This window comes from Schistocerca cancellata, chromosome 3 (assembly GCF_023864275.1).
Source record: "Schistocerca cancellata isolate TAMUIC-IGC-003103 chromosome 3, iqSchCanc2.1, whole genome shotgun sequence".
Taxonomy (NCBI): Eukaryota; Metazoa; Arthropoda; class Insecta; order Orthoptera; family Acrididae; genus Schistocerca; species Schistocerca cancellata.
In genome coordinates, this window is record NC_064628.1 from 31,288,948 (window position 1) to 31,312,798 (window position 23,851).

Here is a 23,851-nt window from a genome sequence, read left to right on the forward strand (position 1 = left end):
TAGGGTTGGAAATTGCCCCAAAAGGTGGAAGAATCAACAATGATCTACGGCATTAGTATGTAGAAGGCAATGGAAACCACTGCATTAAAGAAGTGTATGTGTATCCACTGGACAAGTGTCATGCATGATGATCCATCCACCGCCAAAAACATTCCAAATTAGTCACCCATTTGGACCTCTAGGACGGCTGGCGAGGAGGAATAACCACAATCATCTTGTGGTGTTGCAGTTCTTCTTATATCCATGCTTGCTACAGAAATAGTATGATAACCATGAGAAAAAGTTGGAATAACCAACGATGGGATAAAATTCTACAAGTTTGACCATGGAATATCAGAAGATTGAATGTAGTAGGAAACCTAGAAAATCTGAAACGGAAAATACAAACATAGTGGCAGTCAGTGAAGTGAAATGGAAAGAAGATAAGGATGTAGAGTAATACCAACAGCAGCAAAAAAATTTATAATGGGATTAAGATTCAATGTGAAAGCAAAAGTAGAAGAAAGAGTGAGCTACTCACTTGTTTTCACCAGATTCGACAGCAAATAAACGCCGATAGCAATATTTCAGGTACACATGCCAATGTCACAAATTCAAGATAAAGTATTTAAGGATACTGAACAGGTAATTTACTATGTAAAGGGAGATGAAAATCTAATAATCCTGGGAGACTGGAACAATGTTGTAAGAGAAGGAATAGAAGGAAGAGTTAGGGGAGTAGGAATGAAAGAAGAGAAAGACTATTCAGATGGTAATGCAAATACTCTGTTCAAGAATCACAAGAGGAGAAGATACACTTAGAAAATTCCTGGAGCACAGGGAGACTCCAGCTGGATTACTTCATGGTCAGATGAGAGATTCTGAAATCAGACATTGGATTGCAGGGGAATCAGGTGCAGATACAGACTCAGATCACATTTTAACAACATTTAACAGTAAGCTGAAGTTTAAGAGAACCGTACCAAAGAATCGGTGTGGAAGGAAGTAGGATACTGAAGTACTGAGGAATGATGAGATGTGTTTGTAATTTGCTAAGAATGTGGATACTGTGGTAAGTAATACCAGAGTACGCAGTTCATGTGAAGAATAGTGGACATGACTAAAAAGCACAATCACAAATGCTGCACAGGTAAACATACGTACAAGGAAAGCAACAGTGAAGAAACCTTGGGTAACAGAGAAAATACTGCAATTGATCAATGAAAGAAGGAACTACAAAAATGTTCACATAAAGACAGGAATACAGCAATATAAACCCCTTAGAGATGAAATAAATAGGAAGTACAAAGCAGCCAAGGCAAAATGACTGCAGTAAAGATTTAAAGAAACTGTGAAAAAAATTATCATCAGGAAGACTGAATCAGCGGGTAAAAATGTCAAAACAACCTTCAGTGAAATTAAAAGTGCGGGTAGATAAGTGTGATGGGAATTACACTGTTAAACGCAAAGGGGACAGCAGATGAGGGAAAGAGTACATTGAAGACCTCTGTGAAGGAGGGCAACTTGTCTGATGATGTGATAGAAGAAGAAGCATTTGGAATCAATACGAGAGACATAGTGGATCCAGTATTAGAATCAGATTCTGAAAGAGCTCTGGAAGACTTTAGATCAAATAAGGCAGAAGGGATAGATAACATTTCCTCGGAATTTCAAAAATCATGGACGGGAGGGGGAAGTGGCAGCCAAGTAACTATTCAAGTTGGTGTGCAGAACCTGTAAGAGTTGCTGTCCAACAATCAGCTTAACAACTAACACATCCATGCTGCTGACATGAAAAACATTCATAAGAATGGAAAAGAAAACGGAGGAGCTGTTAGATGACGACAGATTTGGTTTTAATGAAGATAACTGCACCAGAGAGACAAGTCTGACACTGCACTTGATACTGGAAGCAGGACTGAAGAAAAATTGAGACACGCTCATAGCATCTGTTGACTATAAAAAATAGTGCAATATGTTTGAAATTCTGAGAAAAATAGAAGTATGCTAGAAGGGTAGATGCTTAGTGTCCAATTTGTAAAAGAACCAATAGGGAACATGTAAGACTGGAAGACCAATAATGAAGTGCTCGGATTAAAAATGGTGAAGACAGAGGTGCATACTTTCACCCCCACTGTTCAATCTACACATCGAAGAAGCAATGAAGGAAGTAAAAGAAATATTCAAGAGTGGGATTAAAATTCAAGGTCAAAGGGTATCAATGATAAGATTCACTGATGACTTTGCTATCCTCAGTGAAAGTGAAAAATAACTCCAATATCTACCGAACGGAATGTATAGTGCAATGAGTACAGAACATGGACTGAGAGTAAACCAGAAAAAGACTAAACTAATAAGAGGTAGGAGAAGTAGTAATAGTGAGAAACTTAACAACACAATGGGTTATCGTGAAGTGGATGAATTTAAAGAATTCTGCTACCTTGGAAGCAAAATAACCCATGACAAATGAAGCAAGGAGGACATAAATGGCAAACTAGGACAGCCAAAGAGGGCATTCCTGGCCAAGAGAAGTCTACATATATACATGATATTTTTGTTATCTGGGCTCATTGCTGTGACAATCTGTGCAGCTTTCTTGATTATCTCAATTCAACCTACCTAAGTATTATACAAATGTCTGCTTGTGTCTGTGTATGTGCGGCTGGATATGGGTGTGTGTGCGAGTGTATACCTGTCTTTTTTTCCCCCTAAGGTAAGTCTTTCTGCTCCCGGGATTGGAATGACTCCTTACCCTCTCCCTTAAAACCCACATCCTTTCGTCTTTCCCTCTCCTTCCCTCTTTTCTGACGAAGCAACCATTGGTTGCGAAAGCTTGAATTTTGTGTGTATGTTTGTGTGTCTATCGACCTGCCAGCGCTTTCGTTTGGTAAGTCACATCATCTTTGTTTTTAGATATATTTTTCCCCACGTGGAATGTTTCCCTCTATTATACCTAAGTATTCGTTTCACTATGAAGGTGGCAAAGGATTGTTGCCATCTGGTCCTTGGTGAGTTAGTAAGGAGGAAGACTGATAGTACACTGAGGACAAAAAAGGTGGTGCCTAAATCTTGTGTTTTTTGGGCTTCTGCAGGTAGCATTTTGAACAGGACTGGTCACATTCTGAGAAAACACAAAGTGAAGTGGATTTTTCACATACCACCTAAAACTGGGGTCCTTTTAGGATCTGCAAAGGATAATCTTTGTTTGTGTAAATTGGGTGTCTACTGTACATTATGCAACTGTGGTATGTCATAAATTGGTCAGACAATGGGACTATGGAAAACATGTGTTTGAGCATAAGTGTCACACAAAATTACAGGCGAGCAAATCTCCAACTGCAGAACAGTGCCTTGGTGTGAGTCATCTGATGGAATATAACAAGTAATATAACAAGTCAGAAGTTCTTGCGCACAAATTCAGTTACTGGGATTGTGTTATTAAGGAAGTTGTTGAATTTTTGCTTAAATTATGTCTGGAAAACTGTTCTCTCCATGATCAAACAACAGAGGGACAAAGTTAACATTACTTATTCACCTGCTGTTAATTAATATTTCACTATCAATAACATCTGACACTGGTTATCTCTGGTTGTGTGGTGACACTAGTTGTTTACGGTGTGCACTGTCTTGCTGTGAACACTGCCTTTTGGATGCTGGTTGGCCTAGTCCCATCCACTGAAGGCTTAAGTTGCTATGTACTAGGATTTCTTGATTCCTCTGAGCCTCAAAAACAAGGTGGTGTTCACCTGCCAAAATACAGGCTGTTATTAAGGCAATTAAGCAGATGGATTCCTGTAAATTATTTGAACATTTCTCATTTTGTTTTAAAATGGAGTTTGTAATGAAACAGAGCTGAATAATCATCTGGAACAATCGCTGAGTTTGATTTGTGGAAAACTGGATGAAAAGTTGGTGAAGCTTTGTCATAATGCACAGACATCCACGTATTTCTCATCTAACGATAACATTTTTAAGCAAAATGGTGGAGTGACTATGGGTAGTCCTTTACTGCCAATCTGTTTATGGAGAACTTCGAGGATAGGGCACTGAGAACTTCAACTTTACAACCAAAATGCTTCTGGAGACATATAGACAACACCTTTTTCGCCTGGCCTCACGGAAGTGATGTTCTCAACAGATTTTAGGATCACTTCAACTGTTTTCATCCTAGTATTAAATTTACCATAGAGGTTGAAAGTGATGGGACATTGCCATTTTTGGAAGCCATCGTTTATAAAAAACAAGATGGAGATCTCGCACAATGTATTCACCAAAAGCCAATAGACACGGGTTGGGTTTGGCATGCTAAGAGTTGCCATCCAGCATACCACTGCAATGGCATCCTTAAGATTCTGGTATGCAGAGTATGTGTCACTTCCAATGAGTAGAGTTTAACCCAAGAACTTGTACATTTGACAAATGTTTTCAAGGAAAACAGATACTCTGAGAAGCAGATTCGTCAGACTATGGAGTCTGGATCATCCCCAGAGGTGCATGAAGAGGAGCATAGATCTGTGGCCTTTATTCCTTATGCTGGAGGCATATCTTTTAAGACTGGAAAAATTGTAATGAGTTTTAATTTTATGAGTGTGTTCCATCCATTGGGAAAATTAGGATTGTGTCAGTATATTCACATTGTGAAGGGACAGATCAAGATAAGATGGATAGTTTTTATGAGGCACTCAGTGATGTAGTTGTTAGAGTAAAGGACAAGGACAGTGTTCTGCTCATGGGTGATTTTAACGCCAGGATTGGAAATCAAACAGAAGGGTATGAAAAGGTTATGGGTAAATTTGGAGAGGATATGGAGGCCAACAGGAACGGGAAAAAACTCTTGGATTTCTATGCCAGTATGGGCTTAGTAATCACAAACTCCTTTTTTAAACATAAGAACATTCACCGGTATACTTGGGAAGGCAGGGGAACCAGATCTGTCATTGACTATATAACAACAGATCAGGAATTCAGGAAGGCTGTGAGGGACACACGTGTATTCAGGGGATTCTTTGATGACACTGATCATTATTTAATCTGCAGTGAAATTGGGATTGTGAGGCCGAAAGTGCAGGAGGTCAGGTCCATATGTAGGAGGATAAGAGTGGAGAAACTTCACGATAAGGAAATCAGGCACAAGTACATAACAGCGATCTCAGAAAGGTACCAGTTAGTTGAATGTAGTCAACTACAGTCATTGGAAAAGGAATGGACAAAGTACAGGGACACAGTACTAGAAGTGGCTAAAGAATGTCTTGGAACAGTAGTGTGTAAAAGTAGGATGAAGCAAACAGCTTGGTGGAATGACACAGTCAAGGCAGCCTGTAAAAGGAAAAAGAAGGGGTATCAAAAATGGCTACATACCAGAACCCAGGTAGACAGAGAAAGCTATGTTGAAGAAAGAAACAAAGCCAAACAGATAATTGCAGCATCCAAGAAGAAATCGTGGGAAGACTTTGGAAACAGGTTGGAGACTATGGGTCAAGCTGCTGGAAAACCACTCTGGAGTGTAATTAGCAGTCTTCGAAAGGGAGGTAAGAAGGAAATGACAAGTATTTTGGACAGGTCAGGAAAACTGCTGGTGAATCCTGTGGATGCCTTGGGCAGCTGGAGGGAATATTTTGAAGAGTTGCTCAATGTAGGAGAAAATGCGATCAGTAATGTTTCAGATTTCGAGGTAGAATGGGATAGGAATGATGATGGAAACAGGATCATATTTGAGGAAGAGGAAAAAATGGTCAATAGATTGCAGTGCAATAAAGCGGCTGGGGTGGATGAAATTAAGTCGGAACTCATCAAATACAGTGGAATGTCAGGTCTTAAATGGCTACACAGGATAATTGAAATGGCCTGGGAGTCGGGACAGGTTCCATCAGACTGGACAAAAGCAGTAATCACACCAATCTTTAAACATGGAAACAGAAAAGATTGTAACAACTACAGAGGTATCTCTTTAATCAGCGTTGTGGGTAAAATCTTCTCAGGTATTGTTGAAAGGAAAGTGCGAGTGAGTATTAGTTGAGGACCAATTGGATGAAAATCAGTGTGGGTTTAGGCCTCTTAGAGGTTGTCAGGATCAGATCTTTAGCTTATGGCAAATAATGGAGAAGTGTTATGAGTGGAACAGGGAATTGTATCTATGCTTTATAGAACTAGAAAAGGCATATGACCGGGTTCCTAGGAGGAAGTTATTGTCTGTTCTACAAGATTATGGAATAGGAGGCAAACTTTTGCAAGCAATTAAAGGTCTTTACATGGATAGTCAGGCAGCAGTTAGAGTTGACGGTAAATTGAGTTCATGGTTCAGAGTAGTTTCAGGGGTAAGACAAGGCTGCAACCTGTCTCCACTGTTGTTCATATTATTTATGGATCATATGTTGAAAACAATAGACTGGCTGGGTGAGATTAAGATATGTGAACACAAAATAAGCAGTCTTGCATATGCGGATGACTTAGTTGTGATGGCAGATTCGATTGAAAGTTTGCAAAGTAATATTTCAGAGCTAGATCAGAAATGTAAGGACTATGGTATGAAGATTAGCATCTCCAAAACGAAAGTAATGTCAGTGGGAAAGAAATATAAACGGATTGAGTGCCAAATAGGAGGAACAAAGTTAGAACAGGTGAACGGTTTCAGGTACTTAGGATGCATATTCTCACAGGACGGCAACATAGTGAAAGAACTGGAAGCGAAGTGTAGCAAAGCTAATGCAGTGAGCGCTCAGCTGCAATCTACTCTCTTCTGCAAGAAGGAAGTCAGTACAAAGACTAAGTTATCTGTGCACCGTTCAATCTTTCGATCAACTTTGTTGTATGGGAGCGAAGGCTAGGTGGATTCAGGTTACCTTATCAACAAGGTTGAGGTTACGGATATGAAAGTAGCTAGGATGATTGCAGGTACTAGTAGATGGGAACAATGGCAGGAGGGTGTCCACAATGAGGAAATCAAAGAAAAACTGGGAATGAACTCTATAGATGTAGCAGTCAGGGCGAACAGGCTTAGATGGTGGGGTCATGTTACACGCATGGGAGAAGCAAGGTTACCCAAGAGACTCATGGATTCAGCAGTAGAAGGTAGGAGGAGTCGGGGCAGACCGAGGAGAAGGTACCTGGATTCGGTTAAGAATGATTTTGAAGTAATAGGTTTAACATCAGAAGAGGCACCAATGTTAGCACTGAATAGGGGATCATGGAGGAACTGTATAAGGGGGGCTATGCTCCAGACTGAGCGCTGAAAGGCATAATCAGTCTTAAATGATGATGATGATGATGATGATGATGATGATGAGTGTGTTCCATCCATCTGCCAAGATTAGGGCACTACTCAGCTCTATGAAAGATAATTTGGGGCTTAGGAAGTCTGGCGCATATAAAATTCTTTGTCAACATGGAAAGGCTTATATTGGCTGTTTGATTCCCACAGATCAGGACAGGTCCACGGAATACGGCCAGCATACGAGACTACAACACCCGGAAAAATCTGAAGTTGCAGAACATCAGCTGTTCAATTCTCGCAGTTGTCATGGAACATAGCCAGCAAACAAGGCTACAACACCCAGAAAAATCGGCAGTTGCAGAACATCACCTAATCGAGGGACATAGGATGAAATTTGTCGAGGCTGTCGTAGTTACCAACATTTCAGATTTTTGGAAAAGTGTTTATAAAGAGGCAGTGGAAATTAGGTTCGCAGATATTTGATTAAGAAAGACCCTGGTTTTTCTTACTATCCCACATTAAAACACAATGTTCTTTAGTGTGGCTAGCCCAAGTGTTTGAAAAAAGTCTCCGAGTGCAATATATCATTACTGCCAATGTTCTACTAAGGGCAGAGCCACCAGCCCAGTCTCGGAGGGTAGCAACTGTGATGGGTGGCACATGTGCAGTGTTCAGTAGAAAGCCTATATAGGACAATGATTTGCAGCATTGGCATTAGTTTTCAGCAGGACTCAGGAGCAGAAGCACTCTCCTGAAGATAGCAGACAGATGGATCACTGAAATATTGAATAATGTTGATTTTAGGATCCAGCAGCAAACCTGGGAAGACTGTTGAAGTGTCTCACCTGCAAAAGGCATTCAGCAGCTGCATTCTGGAAGGTCTCCTGGTCAAGCAGCAGACAAAGTATTTGTAGTAGACGTCCATTATCAGCCATAATGTGAGATATTGACACCCATTCCACAAATCCCGTCAGCGTGAGAAGAACTACCTGAAAAAAAAACACTAGTTAACATTAACAAAACTATTTTGTGCCTACTGTATAAATGAGTATGATATTCAGATGTCAAAGAAGGAAAAGAAAGAAACAAAAACGCAACCAGACTAGTTGACATAGTAGTCTAGATTACTTACTGAAGTCCTGCACACAACAATGGAATTGTTGATCTGGCTGGAGACATGAACACAAAATCTATTACACAGAGAAAAATGTGGATATGAGTAGAATGCCCGTTTCATATAAACATACTGTGTCATTTCCACACAGTCAGTGGATCTGCTATTTTATGGCTGTAGTTTTATATAACTGCCCTAAGAGCGTTGACCTGTTGTTGAGCCAATCCATAAATAAGTAAAGTATTAGAAAAGGAAGGGAGCCAACAAACATCTGTTCTCACTCATGAATTTCCCTCTTGTAAAGTAAGTTATTGAAAACATTAACACTGTAGTACATCCCCTCTATTCCTCACCACACAGACAATGGAATTCAAAAACTAAAAAACTCTTGAAAAGTACGACAATGGCTTTATAGAGATAACTTTCTTCTTCTTCTTCTTCTTCTTCTTCTTCTTCTTCTTCTTGCAACCAAGCCACTGAATATCTTCTTTGTCTTTCCATTTTTCTACTTTGGGAGGCTATTCTTCTTCCAACCATAGAATGTCACTTTTCTCAATCTCTTGATCTTTTGGGCAGTGACTAATGATTTTCATACCTTTGAAAGGGACATCCTGCCATCTCTGCTTAGACTGTATGTATAGTCACTTGCCATTTGTTTATACACTGTACATAGTTTTGGCCATAGGAGAAGATACTGCTCTCAGAATGTGTACATATCAGTCTTCCATCACTTTCTTTATAATGGGAGTTATACCAGATATCTGCCAGACAGGAAAATGATCATTATCAATAGAGCATCTGGATTTACACAGCATGGAGATCACTTCCAGTGGTCACTGTTTAGTCCAGAAGTTCATGCCATACAGTGCTACAGGACCAATTCTAGTCTTGTACCTTGGGCATTCAAATATATTTGTTTCTCACAAAGCAACCTCATGAATCTCCATGTACGACTTAGCACATTGGACAGGCTGTATATCTGGGTTCTTCTACGTGAGGAGAAAGTAATCCACTATGATGAGGAAACATTCACAAATTGGCAAAGCAGTTTTAAATGTGAGTGAGCACTGGTCAAATTATAGTCTGCTATTACTTCATTTGCATAACATCAGGCAAATAACTGACTTCATTTACAATTCATTTGTAGTAAATTATTAAATTACCTGCACAACTCTTCCATGAGATGCTGCTTCTTGTATTTTTCCACTATCTGTGAGTGATTTAAATTCTTGGCAATGTTCCATAGTTAATTTCAAGAAAAATGTAAATATATCACCCATGTTTGTAGTTAACGCTTGATACAGGTCTTTCCTCCTCTGATTGGACTCCAGTGTCTGGAAAATGAAATTTGCACAATATTCTATAACAACAAACTATTTTTAAAAGCAGTCAAGATACATGTGAATGAAAAATTCTGGAGAAGCCTTTCACTGAGACACTACTATTCACAAACAGTTCTATGGAACCATTACAGCCCATTATTTAATGCATGAGACAGGAACCTATGGTTTTACAATTTCTTTACATCTTAGTTTAATAGCAGGACCGACAAACACACACTAATGTGCAGAGAACAAAAACCACGGGGCATACAACAACAACTGAAAATATGTGGTGTATGAATATATCAGCATGCACAACGTGAATGACTGAAGAACAAAACAACATAGGATTCCTCAAAATTTTTAAAAATAATGGGATAAACACACATTATCTCCTTCAAGTAACTGAGGTACTGTTTGTCTTTACAACCTAGCCACACACACACACACACACACACACACACACACACACACACACACACACACAGAGTTTTCTTTGGGAGAAGGGCAACTTTATGGTAAGTTGTTGTCCCATTACAGTTGAATGGTACCACAACCATATAGAGGATTTTTTGTTTAGGATACATGAGTGCAAGACCATCAGTGTCCATGCTTTTTTTCCTACCAGATAAGTATGATTAAAAAGATAGAAGCCCAGGCAGCCTGAAAACGCTTGTCTCCCTGTTAAAGATAAAGAAAAGCTGGCCACTACTAAGATAAATTACTGCCCTTTTATCATAAAATGGAAGTAATGCAGCCTAACTGTGGCAAACTAAAACTGGGATGCCACAAGCACCAGATGCTCGGGTGCTCTAACTACAAGTGTCACATGTCATGGGCCAGTCATTTTCTTCTTTGCGTAAAAGTCACTTCTTTTCATCTGTTTGACTGGAGGGATGTTTGTCATGCCAATGACTCGAGAGATGTTTGTTATGGCAATGACTGGAGAGATGTCTGTCATGGCAAAGCTGTTGCTTTAAATTGCCATGACTTCCAGTTTGCAATTCCAGCAACTCGTCATTGCACTGGTACATGACTTTTCTCCCCATGAATGAGGTAGATCATCCTCAGCAGTTTGTTTTTAATTTGAGGGGAGGGAGGGGGAGGGGGGGGGGGACAGCGTCATAGACAGGTTGTGGCTAATTAGAAGCAGAGGACAGTATCTAAAATCTTAAAATATTTCAATGTATTTTCTGAATTAATCATTACACACCTGGAAACATCTCATATTCAACTGCATACTGTTTGCTATGTTGAGATGTTGAACACTTTCAACATCACAAGATGCTGAGATTCTCAAACAATGCATCAGATGATGCCATTGTAAATTCAAAATGTTTTGATTGGGTACTTACATGTCAGCCTTAGTTAATGATGTAGACTGCTAAATTAAAACAACAGGAAGACCCCATTTGTATCATGACCAATCACTGTGCCTGAAGGCACCGAAGCTGAAGACAACAGCTACATTATTTCCATTTTTAAATGATCACAGGGTAAGTCAGGTGTGTGGCATCTCCTGCCAACAATCACTACCAACTGCTACAGTGAAGTGCTTCAATGACACCATTTCACAATATCCGAGAGCACAGAAACATTGCAATATTGTCTACCCCAGGATATAATTCTGAATGAATACAATAACGAATCCTGATGTTTATATTTCCATGCATTGTGTTATCTTTGTCCTGCAGCAGCTGAAAAACTAATGAAATGTAGTGAAATGACAATATGGCACTGATGGCATGGAGTCCCCACCTGGGGAAGTTCAGCCGTTGCACGTCTTTTCAGTTCATGCCACACTGAGTGACTTGCATGTTGATGATGCAAAATGTTGATGAGACAACACAACACCCAGTTCCCCAATGAAGAAAATCTCCAAGTTAGCTAGGAATTGAACCCAGGCACACTGCATAGCAGTTAGACGTACTGACCACTCAGCTAAGGAGACAGACTGAAAAGCTAATGATGAATGATGTTAGTAGTGTGTTAAATCTACTTAAAGTACAAAAACACACCTAATGGGGAAGACTGAACTATTATATTTTTTCAGAATTTTAGACAATTATTCAACTCCAATGCCACTTTCTCCAGTTTCTATAATGTCTGCAAATAATCCATTACAAATTTTGCAACCTTACCGGCTATGTTCACACACAGTAGTTGATGAAAAATCTTTTCAGTAACCAGCAAAACTTTGTTTCTTTTACATAACTACAAGATAAGAGAGCTTATATATTGTTCAGATGTTTATAGACACTGACTCCGTACATGAATAAAACTGTGAATATTGAGTAACACTATGCAGTATCCTGTACTTTGCCTTGTAAAGAATGTAATGCAACACACATGAAGACTTTGGGGATTGAGGAGAGGAAAGGGAGTAAAATCCATCATGGCTTGGGAACATATGGACAAGTTTTTACCGCTCTTGGTACATATTTCATTTTCTGTCTGGATTGCACAGTGATACTGATATCTCACTAGAGATGGACATACAACTAACTAGCAGCAGCTGTGGTGGTAGTGGTGGTCTGTCTTTCATCTTTCACCATAGGTCAGCATATCACTGACAACAGCAGGAGAGGCCAAACCACACATGGTGGACAAGTGCTGCAGTGCCATTAAAGGCCGTTGTTGCAGTTTGAGCACTTCACCTGGTGTTCTCCCTCATCACGCTATCCACTGGACTGTGCTATGGATGCGGCTGGCATTATCTGGACTACTTTTGTGGATGTTATTTTGATTGACTGTCCCTGTGCTATAGACAATGTCTAGTGAGGCAATTTACAGATAGCTAACAGCTGATGTGCCATTATGTGTAATGCCAAGAGCGACACAGATGAGTTTAAAGTAAACCACAGACCATGGCCAATATCTCTCAGGTGTTACTCACATGATTTATTACATGGAAAGCAATACTGTAGTGGTTTGATATAAGCTTAGCACCACAAGCTGTGGGGATGGGAATGGAATGGGTCACATGTAAAAATAATCAAAAACAACTATTTTTATGTTGAAATCCATAATTTTTTATTTTGGGATGAATGCAATTTCTATCATAATATATATAATACCATGTTTAAATGTTACATGAAGGCTGTGGCTATGGACCTACCCCAAATCAAATTATCCCTAACAAAATGCAATGAGCTTACTGAGGATTACGTTAAGAATTAAAACTGTCATTACACAACACATTTTCCCACTGTGGACAACATTTCTCATTACTCCAAATTTTCCATTTGGTTAATTTGCTCTCGTTTTTAAGTTAACTAAATGAAAGAATGTTCATGTGGAAAAACAGTACTGACATAAAATGGGACTGGTATGGTGTTGGACTTAAAATAATGTTTGGAAACACCAAGCAGTTAACTTTCTTGTGCCCTACGACCCCTAGTTCCGAATCAGTATAAGTCGTTACAATTTGGAACAAATCATGCCACAAATAATTTGACTCCTAATACTGGTCTAAAACCAATTATACTGTGTCCAGCATTGTTTATTGCCATTAAGCCATGTCCATGTTACATTAGCAAACAAAGTGTTGTGCTGGGCTAAATTTTATTCCAAACAGAAGATATACTGGCAATGATAGATAAGAGCTATGGTAGTTCCTCTTCCAGATAATATATCAACTACTTTAGAATCGTCAGAGATGTGGCATTTCCTGTGGAAAATTTAATTATGAAACATAGGTGTAGGGGTCTGTGGTATTTATTTTGTCAAAAACAATCACTTTGATTCCAAGTTGACACAATGAAGTTTTGTACCGTATACTTCTCCCTGGACTATGTAGCAATTTCTACTGTGGTGATTAGTTTGGGATCTAACAGCACAGCTGAAATTACCACAAGCAGCACAGATTGTCACACACTTTTCCCTTATCTTAGGTTGGAGCCTGACTTTAAAGCAAAAAGTTTAACTGCAGATTCCATTCTGTATCATTGCCTACAGAATTATGTCACTACGCCACCATGTATGTTCATACACGTAATGTCATGAGAACATTTATCAAACAAAATTATCTGACTGGTTCCAGCATTCTGTGTTTACTTATTTATTCTTTGCCTGTGGACTCTAGCTATTAATTTTCAGCTTGAGAGAACAGGGTACACCGTTTAGTCAACATCACTTGTTGCCAACTGATACCTCACATTCCGTGTATTTTTCTAAAAAAATAATTGTAGTGTGCGATGTAGCAAGTTTTGCATACAGTTTAATGTCATATATACATATGTGTAACATACACTGGTGTCGAAAATTAAAGCAACAACAAACTGCTATTTCCCCGTCCTGTGTCTAATTCACAATATAATCATACAAACTGTTAACAAGATGTCTGTATGATCATGTTCTGCATGGAAGATGGCATTCTGGTCAACTGGCAACCATGCTAACGATGGTGCCAGGGCACCTATGAAATGAGGTAGTGTTTGCTGGGTAGCCCCATGTCCACAATCGCTGTATACACAGTCACAGATGGTGCATTATGGCACAGAGAAGAGATCTACCAGACACTCTGCACTGGAGGGCTGTAGAAAGAGAGGAGGGAAACAGGACAGTTGCAAACTAATTTGGCCTGATGGTTTAATCTGTTGTTTCTCAGATGTGGCAACAGTTTATAGAGACTGAAAATGTATCCTGAAGACCAGGGCAGGGCTGACACATGAGACTTCAGAAGAGAGGACCGTCATTTGGTTGTAAGGACACAAAAATACTGCCTTAGTACTGCACGGCAACTGACGTGAGCTCGCAGCTCCACTGCATGTGTTGTATCGAGGCAAATGGTGTGCAGAAGGCTTCAGAGAGTAGCCTTTATTGTCAGAGACTTGCTGAGTCTTCACAGAAGGGAACATCTGGAGTGCATTCATCAACACACCCCCCAGACTGTCAAACAGTGGGTCAATGTTGTTTGCACAGTGACTCCCGATTTAGTCTGGAGAGTGAGTCTCGATGGATTCGCATCTGGAAGGAATGTGGAACATAATTTCAGGAAGCAAACATTGTGGAAAGAGACCAATATTGAGGAGGGATTCCTAATGGTGCGAGCAGAGATCATTTTTACCGGTCAAACACCTCTTCATGAAATTGTATGACTGAACCAGCAAGGAGTGTAGCCTGTTCACTCTCCTGATTTGAGTCTCATAGAGCATGTCTGGGATGCAGTAGGGGGATGGCTTGCATTATTTCAGCGCCCACGAATCACTCTCCAAGACTGAGAGTAGCTCTACAAGAAGAATGGGTGTTACTGCCTCAACATGAAACTGATGACATCATTCACAGCATGCCCCATCATTGTCAGGCCTGTATTGCTGCCAGAGGTCATCACACCCCCTACTGAGCACATTAACCAGTTGTCGGAGTGTGTCCGAAAATCTGTTAAGTTGGAAAAAATGAAGAATACTTTTGTCTACCGTTATGCATGTTGCAGTTGTTTACATTCTGTATTCTTTACATTGTTTCTATATTACTATCGCCTTTTTATACTGTTTTGTGGCAAAATAAACACAACCTTGCAAAATTTCCATTTGTTGCTTTAATTTTGGACACCAGTCTATATCCGTGCCTTGTTTATTTATTTATTTATTGTCTTTTTTGCATATAGTCACCAACTGGTGACTTTTGCAAATGTCATAGCATTTTTATACAATTCTTTTACAAACAGTAGAAATTTGCAATTCACATTTACAAGAAGCCACTTAAGTGTGACACACTTGGCAGTATATGGTACAGTACTTCATAATGCAACATACAGTTGTTACATAGTATAGGTATCTGAATTTACAGCATGTTGTTACAAAAATAATATATATTACGATCACTTCAGAATAGAACATGGTATAGATAGAAGAGTTAGGCCTACATTTAAGAATAGCTACATGTTAATATCAGTATTCATTCAGTGAGTACAAACATTTGAGAGTTAAGAACGATTTTAATTCCCTTTTGAATACTTTACTTCTGTGGCATCTTATTGCACTTGGCAGTTTGTTAAACCATATCTGGCCATTTATCCAAGGACTATGATCTGTTGTCTTTAGTTTAGTTCTGTTTCTGAAGAAGCAATCTTTTTGTCTTGTGTTATGTGTATGCACATCAGTGAACTTAGCTTCATTATTTTTATGGTCTACAAAGAATGTTATTAATTTGTACAGATAAAAGGAGTATACTGTTAGATATTTATGTTGTACAAAGGTTTCTCTACATGAATCTCTGTATCCTAGTCGACACATGGTCCTGATTGCTCTTTTCTGCAGTGGTAGGATTCTGTTCATGTGTCTGTCAGCAGCACATCCCCATAACTCTATTCCATAATTAATATATGCAATATTGTCCCATAATAAGCAGTTTTTAATGTTTGTTCAGAGACTAATTTTGATAGTTTGCTAATTAAGTGAAGTGAACTGCTGATTTTGTTGCATACAACATTGATATGATATACCCATCCAAGATTTTCATCTAGGTGTATCCCCAAAGATTTACATTTGTCAGTGTCTACTTTTTTGATGCTATTTATATTATCAATACAGGTTTGGTATGAATTACCAAGTTTAAATGGTAATAGCTGGGATTTGCTAATATTGACTTTTAGACCTTTATCATGGAAGTAAGTAGTTATTTGACTTAAGCCATCAGTTGCAGCCAATGTCAAGTCATTAGTTTCTTTGCAAAAGAACAAAAATGAGGTATCATCTGCATAACTTACTAGTTGGGAGTACAGAGATGCCTCTAAATCATTAAGGGGAGACAGTGGCAGTCTTGCACTGTTATTTTTGTAAATCCATATCTTTGCCATTTTTTGTTCAATCTCATTGAATTTTTGCACACTTATGTATAGAGATCTAATATGATTTTTTTTTTAAATTCAGAATTTTTAATAACAATCTAATCCTGTGAGATAATTTTGAATTTTTTATTGCATAATTATTTTAAGGTACACTTTTTTATAATTTCGGGAAAAATTTGGCAAATTTTTTAATGGTAAAATAATCTACACTAATAGGTGTACAATTAAGTGCAGTAACTTTTTGGTAAATTAATGCTATTATTTTCTGTGATATTTTGGATTCGAACATTTTTAACAAGCAAACTTTTCAATATATTATCAACCACAAAACTATGTATAATATCTCGATTAAAATTTTGTTCCACTTAAATATTGCTTCAAAGTAAAAGAATCCTTCCAGTAGTTTCTGATATATGTGTTCCTCAAAGCAGAAAACCTTACGTTGCGGGGGGGAATCAAATCTATCATACCTTAGCTAAAACTGCCCCTATCCATATTCCATTTCTTCCTCATCATCCTCTACAGCTTCTCTGCTCCTTTGCCTAGCAAATATTTGTGTGTTCTGGACTGAAGACCCCGCCTTTGCGATTCTTTGCTTATCGATGATCTGCAGTATCTGTTCAGTGAAAACTCCAGGTGTAAAGCCCAACTTGCTGACGATGTGAAGTCTTGCCACATTCCCATCATTAAACACTGCTGCAGCTTCCCAGGCAGAAATCTTCACCACCAAATTGGAAACAAACACAGTCTTTGGACATCTTTTCCAAAGAAGAGCATTGAAACTTTCATTTGGGTTCTGTGTTTTCCCATGCAGACATTTTTCTAGCAGTTCTGGTGAAGCCAGTGCTGTAAAAGTTGGTTTAATGACCATTGAAACCTCATAAGGAAGGTTATTTTTATGGGTATAAACTTCCCCACTTTCCTTACTTTTCAAAAATTTGCACCATTCATTAGAAAAGAGGCCATGTTGAGGTGTAGTGTATGTCGACAAGTAACGAACCAAATGGTCCATACTGCTTTCCTCATACTGTCCAAGCTTGTGAGGTTACTTCTAATTGCAGCACCATAATAGACTTGTAGGCTGTCAATTCTCTTCTTTGTTAGTCTGTTTTTACCTCCCAGTGGCTTCCCATCCTCTAGTAGCTTGCCTTTATTGTCTGCAACAAGTCTTCGGAGTCATCCACCTATCCTCTTCTGAATATGCCCTAAGCACTCAAGTTTCTCAATAGTGCAATCTTTTCCATAGGGCTGACTTTCAACTACATTCTTGAAAGCACTAGAGTCTCCATCTCCTAAATACTGTACGTATCTTACTCCATACTTTTGCAAAGATCTATGGAAAATTAATTTCATACCTGCAGCTTCCATCCCACCACTGGAGCCTGCATAATTTTTGCTACAAACAGCTTTATGGGCTTCTTGTCATTCTGTTTCATTAACTGCATCAATATATTTCTTGTGCAAGGAACATGCAGAACAATATTTAGACATCACCTCTACCGTATTTACTCGAATCTAAGCCGCACTCGAATCTAAGCCACACCTGAAAAATGAGACTTGAAATAAAGGAAAAAAAAATTTCCCGAATCTAAGCCGCACCTGAAATCTGAGACTCAAAAATCAAGGGGAGAGAAACGTTTTAGGCCGCACCTCCAAATCGAAAGAAAGTTGGTCTATTCTAATATGAGACACAATTTAGGTATAATGAATGACAATACAGCTACAGTAGTTTGGTTCGAGTCATAAGCTTAGCAGTTAAGCTTTACCAGGTAGCCATTGCTATGCGTCAGGCGCTCCGTCCGTATTTATACGGGTACCCTTCCTTTTTCACGTGCTTCGTCTGGTTTGGATCGATTGCTTATTTTGCTTCCATCTGATAAGTGCCATTTCCTTTGTTATAGGTGTTTACGTCACTCTAAGCTGAAAATGCATTACTGTGCTGTGTCATACATTGTTTGTCGCATTCTGATAGTGCGTGTTTACGGCCTGTCGCCGCTCGCGGCATGGTTCGCTTTTGTGCGCGCTACCGCCGCTTACAATTAAAAAACAAGAGAGTAATCATCTCATTAGCGCAACGATGGCAAGAGACTGCTATTTGTTGTTACTTACACTGCTGCTTTCTTTGATAATGATCAACAAGAACCAAATAATAGACTGCGTATGATAGAACATGTTCTGAACGAGAGTTAGGCAAAAATTTTTCTCCCTTTGAAAATCTTTGCGGCCGCTTCTTTAGTACGTCAAATTCTGCACAGAAATTAGAGTCGTCTTAGTCAGAGTCGTCTAGTCAGTTGCCGTGCTTCATTTCTGACTGTATTAGGCATAAGAATAATACGAATATAAACATGACACGATACGTATATTCTTCCGCGTTTGCTGTTGTCTCTAGTTTCGAAGTTTATTAGGCAGACAGGATTTAAATGAGATAGCAGGAAACACGAAAGAATACATGGCAAAATGTTTATATTCGTATTACTCTTTTGGTGAAGAGAATACTGCATGTGATTCACATTTCATCAGGCTCCTATTAGCAACCATCTCTTCTCACAGGTAGGAAAAAATTCAGAACGTAGAGTTGGCCATATTGACAAACATCAGAAACAGTCTTGCCAGTCAGATTTTCGTAGTACATTGAAATTCTGCTACATTTGAAGATGAACAATACGGAATTTGTATTATTTCGTTGGATAATGTATGAAAATGCAGTGGTCAAAACTCGGGGCGGAGAAAAAAAACTCGTCTTCCATCCTTTTTTTTTTTTTTTTTTTAATTTATTTACTGACGCATTGGTTTTGGTGCCAGTATTTATCTTTGTGCCTACAAAGCATGCCTGTGTAGCGCTACATATATTCTACTGCAGAAGTTAGTTGTGGTGGCACCTACCAACGTTTTTCAGAACTTCCGCTTGCTTTGCACTCGATTCTAAGCCGCAGGCGGTTTTTTGGATTACAAAAACCGGAAAAAAGTGCGGCTTAGATTAGAGTAAATACGGTAAGTCTAATACTTTTCCAGTGTCGACACTAATGATTGTTGAAACTCCATGCAGTGAAGTATGCCCCCTCTTCATCCAGGAACTGTCACTGGAAACTGCTATATCACTGCTATTAGTTGCTTCACAATTTTCTTGAACTGCCCCCAGGACTGCCATTTTCATGCTCTCTTCACTTACTTCTGCAACTGCATTGAGGAGAGCAGTATTCATTGCAGAAAATTTTAGGGTAGGGACCAGGCATGTTCATAATACCACATAAAAGGTTTCCACCATCTCTTCCATTCCCTATACATCTTAGTCCATAAGCAAATCTCATATTGGCTTCATAGATTCTATTGCTGACCTTTGATGTGCTTCTGCCACCATTTCCAGATCCACAATTCTGAAACCTGTGTTTCTGTCATGATTTGTTCCTTCTGACACAATCCCTATCCCAAGTTTTATTTTAGATGCACTTGGAGACAAGCTAATGTTTGCATCTGCAGGCCCAACCCTAACCTCAATGTCAGTTTTTTGCTTTATATTGGAAATATGGGACTTACTATATTTTTTAAATATTTTACCGGGCCTAGGCATTGTAAAATGGGATCAACAGATTCAACCTTGCACAAAGAATGGCACAATAAATCAAGTGTCACTCGAAATCCACTGAACAGCACAAAACTTGTTTACAACACTCCACATACTTCTATACCACACTGATTGAACCAGAAAATGGCTCCACAGCCTTCTTTACACCACTGCTGTTATGTATATAAAAAATCACAGCCTTCTAAAGCTATATTTTCTAGGTTCACAGGCCAAATTCTGCAATAAAATTTTTCCTCCATTTGGTAAATTGAAAAGCTGGCTTGGAGCATTACACTGCTTAGGGTTTTGATTTTTTTATGCCATTGTAGTTCGAATTTCAAGGAAAAAATTTGGGATAATAATCTCAATTATGTTTACTATCAAATAAGCAAATAAAAATAATTTGTAAATTTTTCATTATTTCTGCCACCGTCTGCCCTTAATGTAGACCAGGAAAAGGAAAGGCCCCAATATGGAGCCCTGAGGTACACCTTGTTTTACTGTTTCATAGCTGACCATTAATTTCGTAACTCAGCTTTGTACAGTATTTACGATTGGTTAGATAAGTGATCAGTATTTGTATGGATGTGGCATTTATATTGTAAGTTTCCAGTTTGCTTAGTAACAGCTCATGGCTCACTGAGTCAAATGTTTTAGTCAGGTCTAGAAATATCCCTGCTGTCTGCATTCCCTCATCCAGGGCATCATACACCTTGTGGAGAAATTCAGTAATTGCCGTAATGATACTGTGATGCTCTTTGAAGCCATGCTGTGTTTCTGCTAGTGAATTATTCTTTGTGAAATAATCAATAAGTTGTGTCAACAAAACAATTTCAAATATTTTACTGAAAATTGGTATTAGTGACATGGGCCTGAAGTTTGATAGCTCTTGTTTCGATCCTTTTTTATGCACAGGTTTATCTGTACTTTTCTTCAATATATTTGGAAATGTGTGCTCCCTGATACTACTGTTGATCAAATGGGTAATTATTCCAACTACTTCCTTATTGCATTTTTTTAAAATTATAATACTACTCAGTCCATCCTAGCCAGATGAGGTCTTATTCTTTAAGTTATTTACTATTTTTCCTAATTCCTCCACATTCACTTCCTTAAATTCAAAAGCAGTTTCCAGCCTAGGGTAAGGCTTTACCATCCGAGTCAGACCTGCATTAAATATATCAATTTCAGACTCCTGCTAATGTTTTACCAAATAGTGCCATAGTGCACATAATACAGAAATCTATTCTGCTGCAGACGTAGACATCAAAACTTCTGACTAAATTTATGAACTAGAAAACAAGATAGAAAAAAAATCACCAGAAGAAACTGAAACAAACTACAACTCTGAATATTTTGCCAAAAAAGTAGAAGCTACCTATGTGTTTATGAAATATGAAACTTATGAAAAACCAGGGGTTTTTTAAAGGCCAATACATTTAATAAAATGGCTTATTGATGTTTTACAAGGTGATGCTTAAAAAGTGATGTCAACTATTTACGTGTCCTGTTATTTGGACCATTTTTAAGCTTATTGAAAAAAGTAAATGTGGTGGTGTTATTTATTACATTCTATTATCAAACTTTCACATTCAACTTAGTACAGCCATCATTACAGTCTCAGTTTTTTTTTATTTCTTTCTTCGGTAAGTAGAAATACCGTATGAAGAGGTACTGCAGTGTCGAAGGAACCTTTAGCATGACATGGAGAAGTTCTGCCCGCTTTGCACAAGCTGAGGCCCACGTCACCAAAAGGTTAGTTACTGGCAGCACCACATGAGCCCCATGAGCCATGGCAGAGCAGCCGGTTGTATGTAGCTTGCCCAACAAAGTAGGGCCAGTGCAATTCTAGAGGAATGCTGATGTCAGCTTCCCTCAGGAAGCAAATCCTAGTTAAGAAATCCTGCCAGTCCATAGCAAGTGAAATGGCAGTCCCTACTGTTGAAGATACCCTTAATCATACTTTTAATACAGCCAAGGGACGTCTAAATTACTAATAATCTCCAACAATATTATAAAAAAGGATATTTGCCACTCACCATACAGCGGAGATGCTGAGTCGCAGATAGGCACAACAAAAAGACTGTCATAAAATAAGCCTTCAACCAACAAGGCCTTTGTCAAAAATAGATCTCTCTCTCTCTCTCTCTCTCTCTCTCTCTCTCTCTCTCGCTCTCTCTCTCACACACACACACACACACACACACACACACACACACACACACACACACACACACACACACACACACACACACACACACAACTCACACACACAACTGCAGGCTCTGGCAGTTGAAGCCATAGACTAATATGCTCCATAACAGCAAACACGAGAAATATAAGTGGTTACAGACATGAATTTCACATTTACCTGCAGCAAAGCCACATCTTCAACAAGCCGCAGAAAAACAAAGAGGACCATTTCAGTCTGACTTTCTCCATGCCTGCACGCGTCACTGAGCTCTTTCAACAAAGTTGGCCACTGCTGTGGCCATTCTCTTTTTATCATTTCCACAATCACTCGTGAAAGTGCATCCTTGATGTGGTTATAATCTTGAAGCTGTTGTTCAATGCCCCCAATGAGCAACTTCATGGCATTTTCCTGTTGAACAAGAACAATTTAACATACGAAACTTACATTTAACTTACCAAAGAATGATGCTATGTTTACAGAGTATAAAAAACAATATACAATGGAAAAGTTGATGTAATGCCAAAACAGAAGTAAAAAAATTAATTAAATGCCATATCAAGGCAATAGCCTTCTTTTGTATCATTGTATCATGTACTGGCAGTTACACATTATTAGAACATGATCTATACTTATCAGATATTCTTAAGGCAAGAACAGTTTCATATGCTGTCGACTCTGGAACCCATAATTTGTAGTGGACAAGGACGGGTTACAGAGCACACTTTATCCTCATTTGAGGAATCATACAGGCTTCAGAAGGAAGTAATTGAAACGAAATCAGGGTCGCTATATGTAGAACTATCTGAGTGCTGCTCCCATATTTGAGTCCCATGCCTTAACAGTTATTGGCAGTTTGAATGTGTGACAAATAATGGTAAGCCACAGGAAAATGTCAGTAAGGAATGGGAAGTGTCACATTACATTCTCAGCCTGTATGTCTGGAGACCACAGTCAACATTTAGGAGAGGATGTTCTGGCAACCACTGACAGAACAACATGCAACCAACTGTAGCATGATGGAACAATCACTGCTTGACTATGCTTGAAGGTCATGCTTGGTACATTCCAGAGCCTGGCAGAGAAGGTTGAGATCAGACTTACTCAGTGTTTCAAAATAGTTCACAATCTGTAGCATTTTCCCCAGAACTGATAGGTGACCTCTGGTTTCAAGCTGAATGGAAAGCTTGATTCAGAGACTTCGAAGATTCTGTGACAAACTAGAACTGGCACTTCACAGACTTGTACTACACAGGATTGAGAAATGTACGGTACACCTATATGGGTCAAGGTTACACTACACAGCACAGACTACTACCCCAGTAGCCGACTGTGTGTGGGGTGTGTGGCCTTCAGTCCAGAGACTGGTTTGATGCAGCTCTCTATGCTACTCTATCCTGTGCAAGCTTCTTCATCTCCAAGTAACCACTGCAACCTACATCCTTCTGGGTCTGTTCAATGTATTCATGACTTGGTCTCCCTCTACAATTTTTACCCTCTGCGCTTCCCTCCAATACTAAATTGATGATCTCTTGAAGCCTCAGAACATGTCATACCAACCAATTCCTTCTTTTAGTCAGGTTGTACCACAAAGTTCTCTTCTCGCCAATTCTATTCAGTACCTCCTCATTAGTTACGTGATCTACCCAACTAATCTTCAGCATTCTTTTGTAGCACTACATT

General features: G+C 39.0%; 1 protein-coding gene across 1 annotated transcript in view; it reads right to left on the reverse strand.

Annotated features, from left to right (window-relative positions):
- The window catches only part of LOC126176830 (exportin-5), a 189,116-nt gene that overhangs the window by 133,071 nt on the left and 32,194 nt on the right, over positions 1-23,851 (reverse strand). The window contains exons 3-5 of the mRNA XM_049924013.1: positions 22,349-22,579; positions 9,467-9,637; positions 8,035-8,178 (exon numbers count right to left, since the gene is read on the reverse strand). Coding sequence (XP_049779970.1) covers positions 8,035-8,178; positions 9,467-9,637; positions 22,349-22,579 — 546 coding nt within the window. The remainder of the gene's footprint in view (positions 1-8,034; positions 8,179-9,466; positions 9,638-22,348; positions 22,580-23,851) is intronic.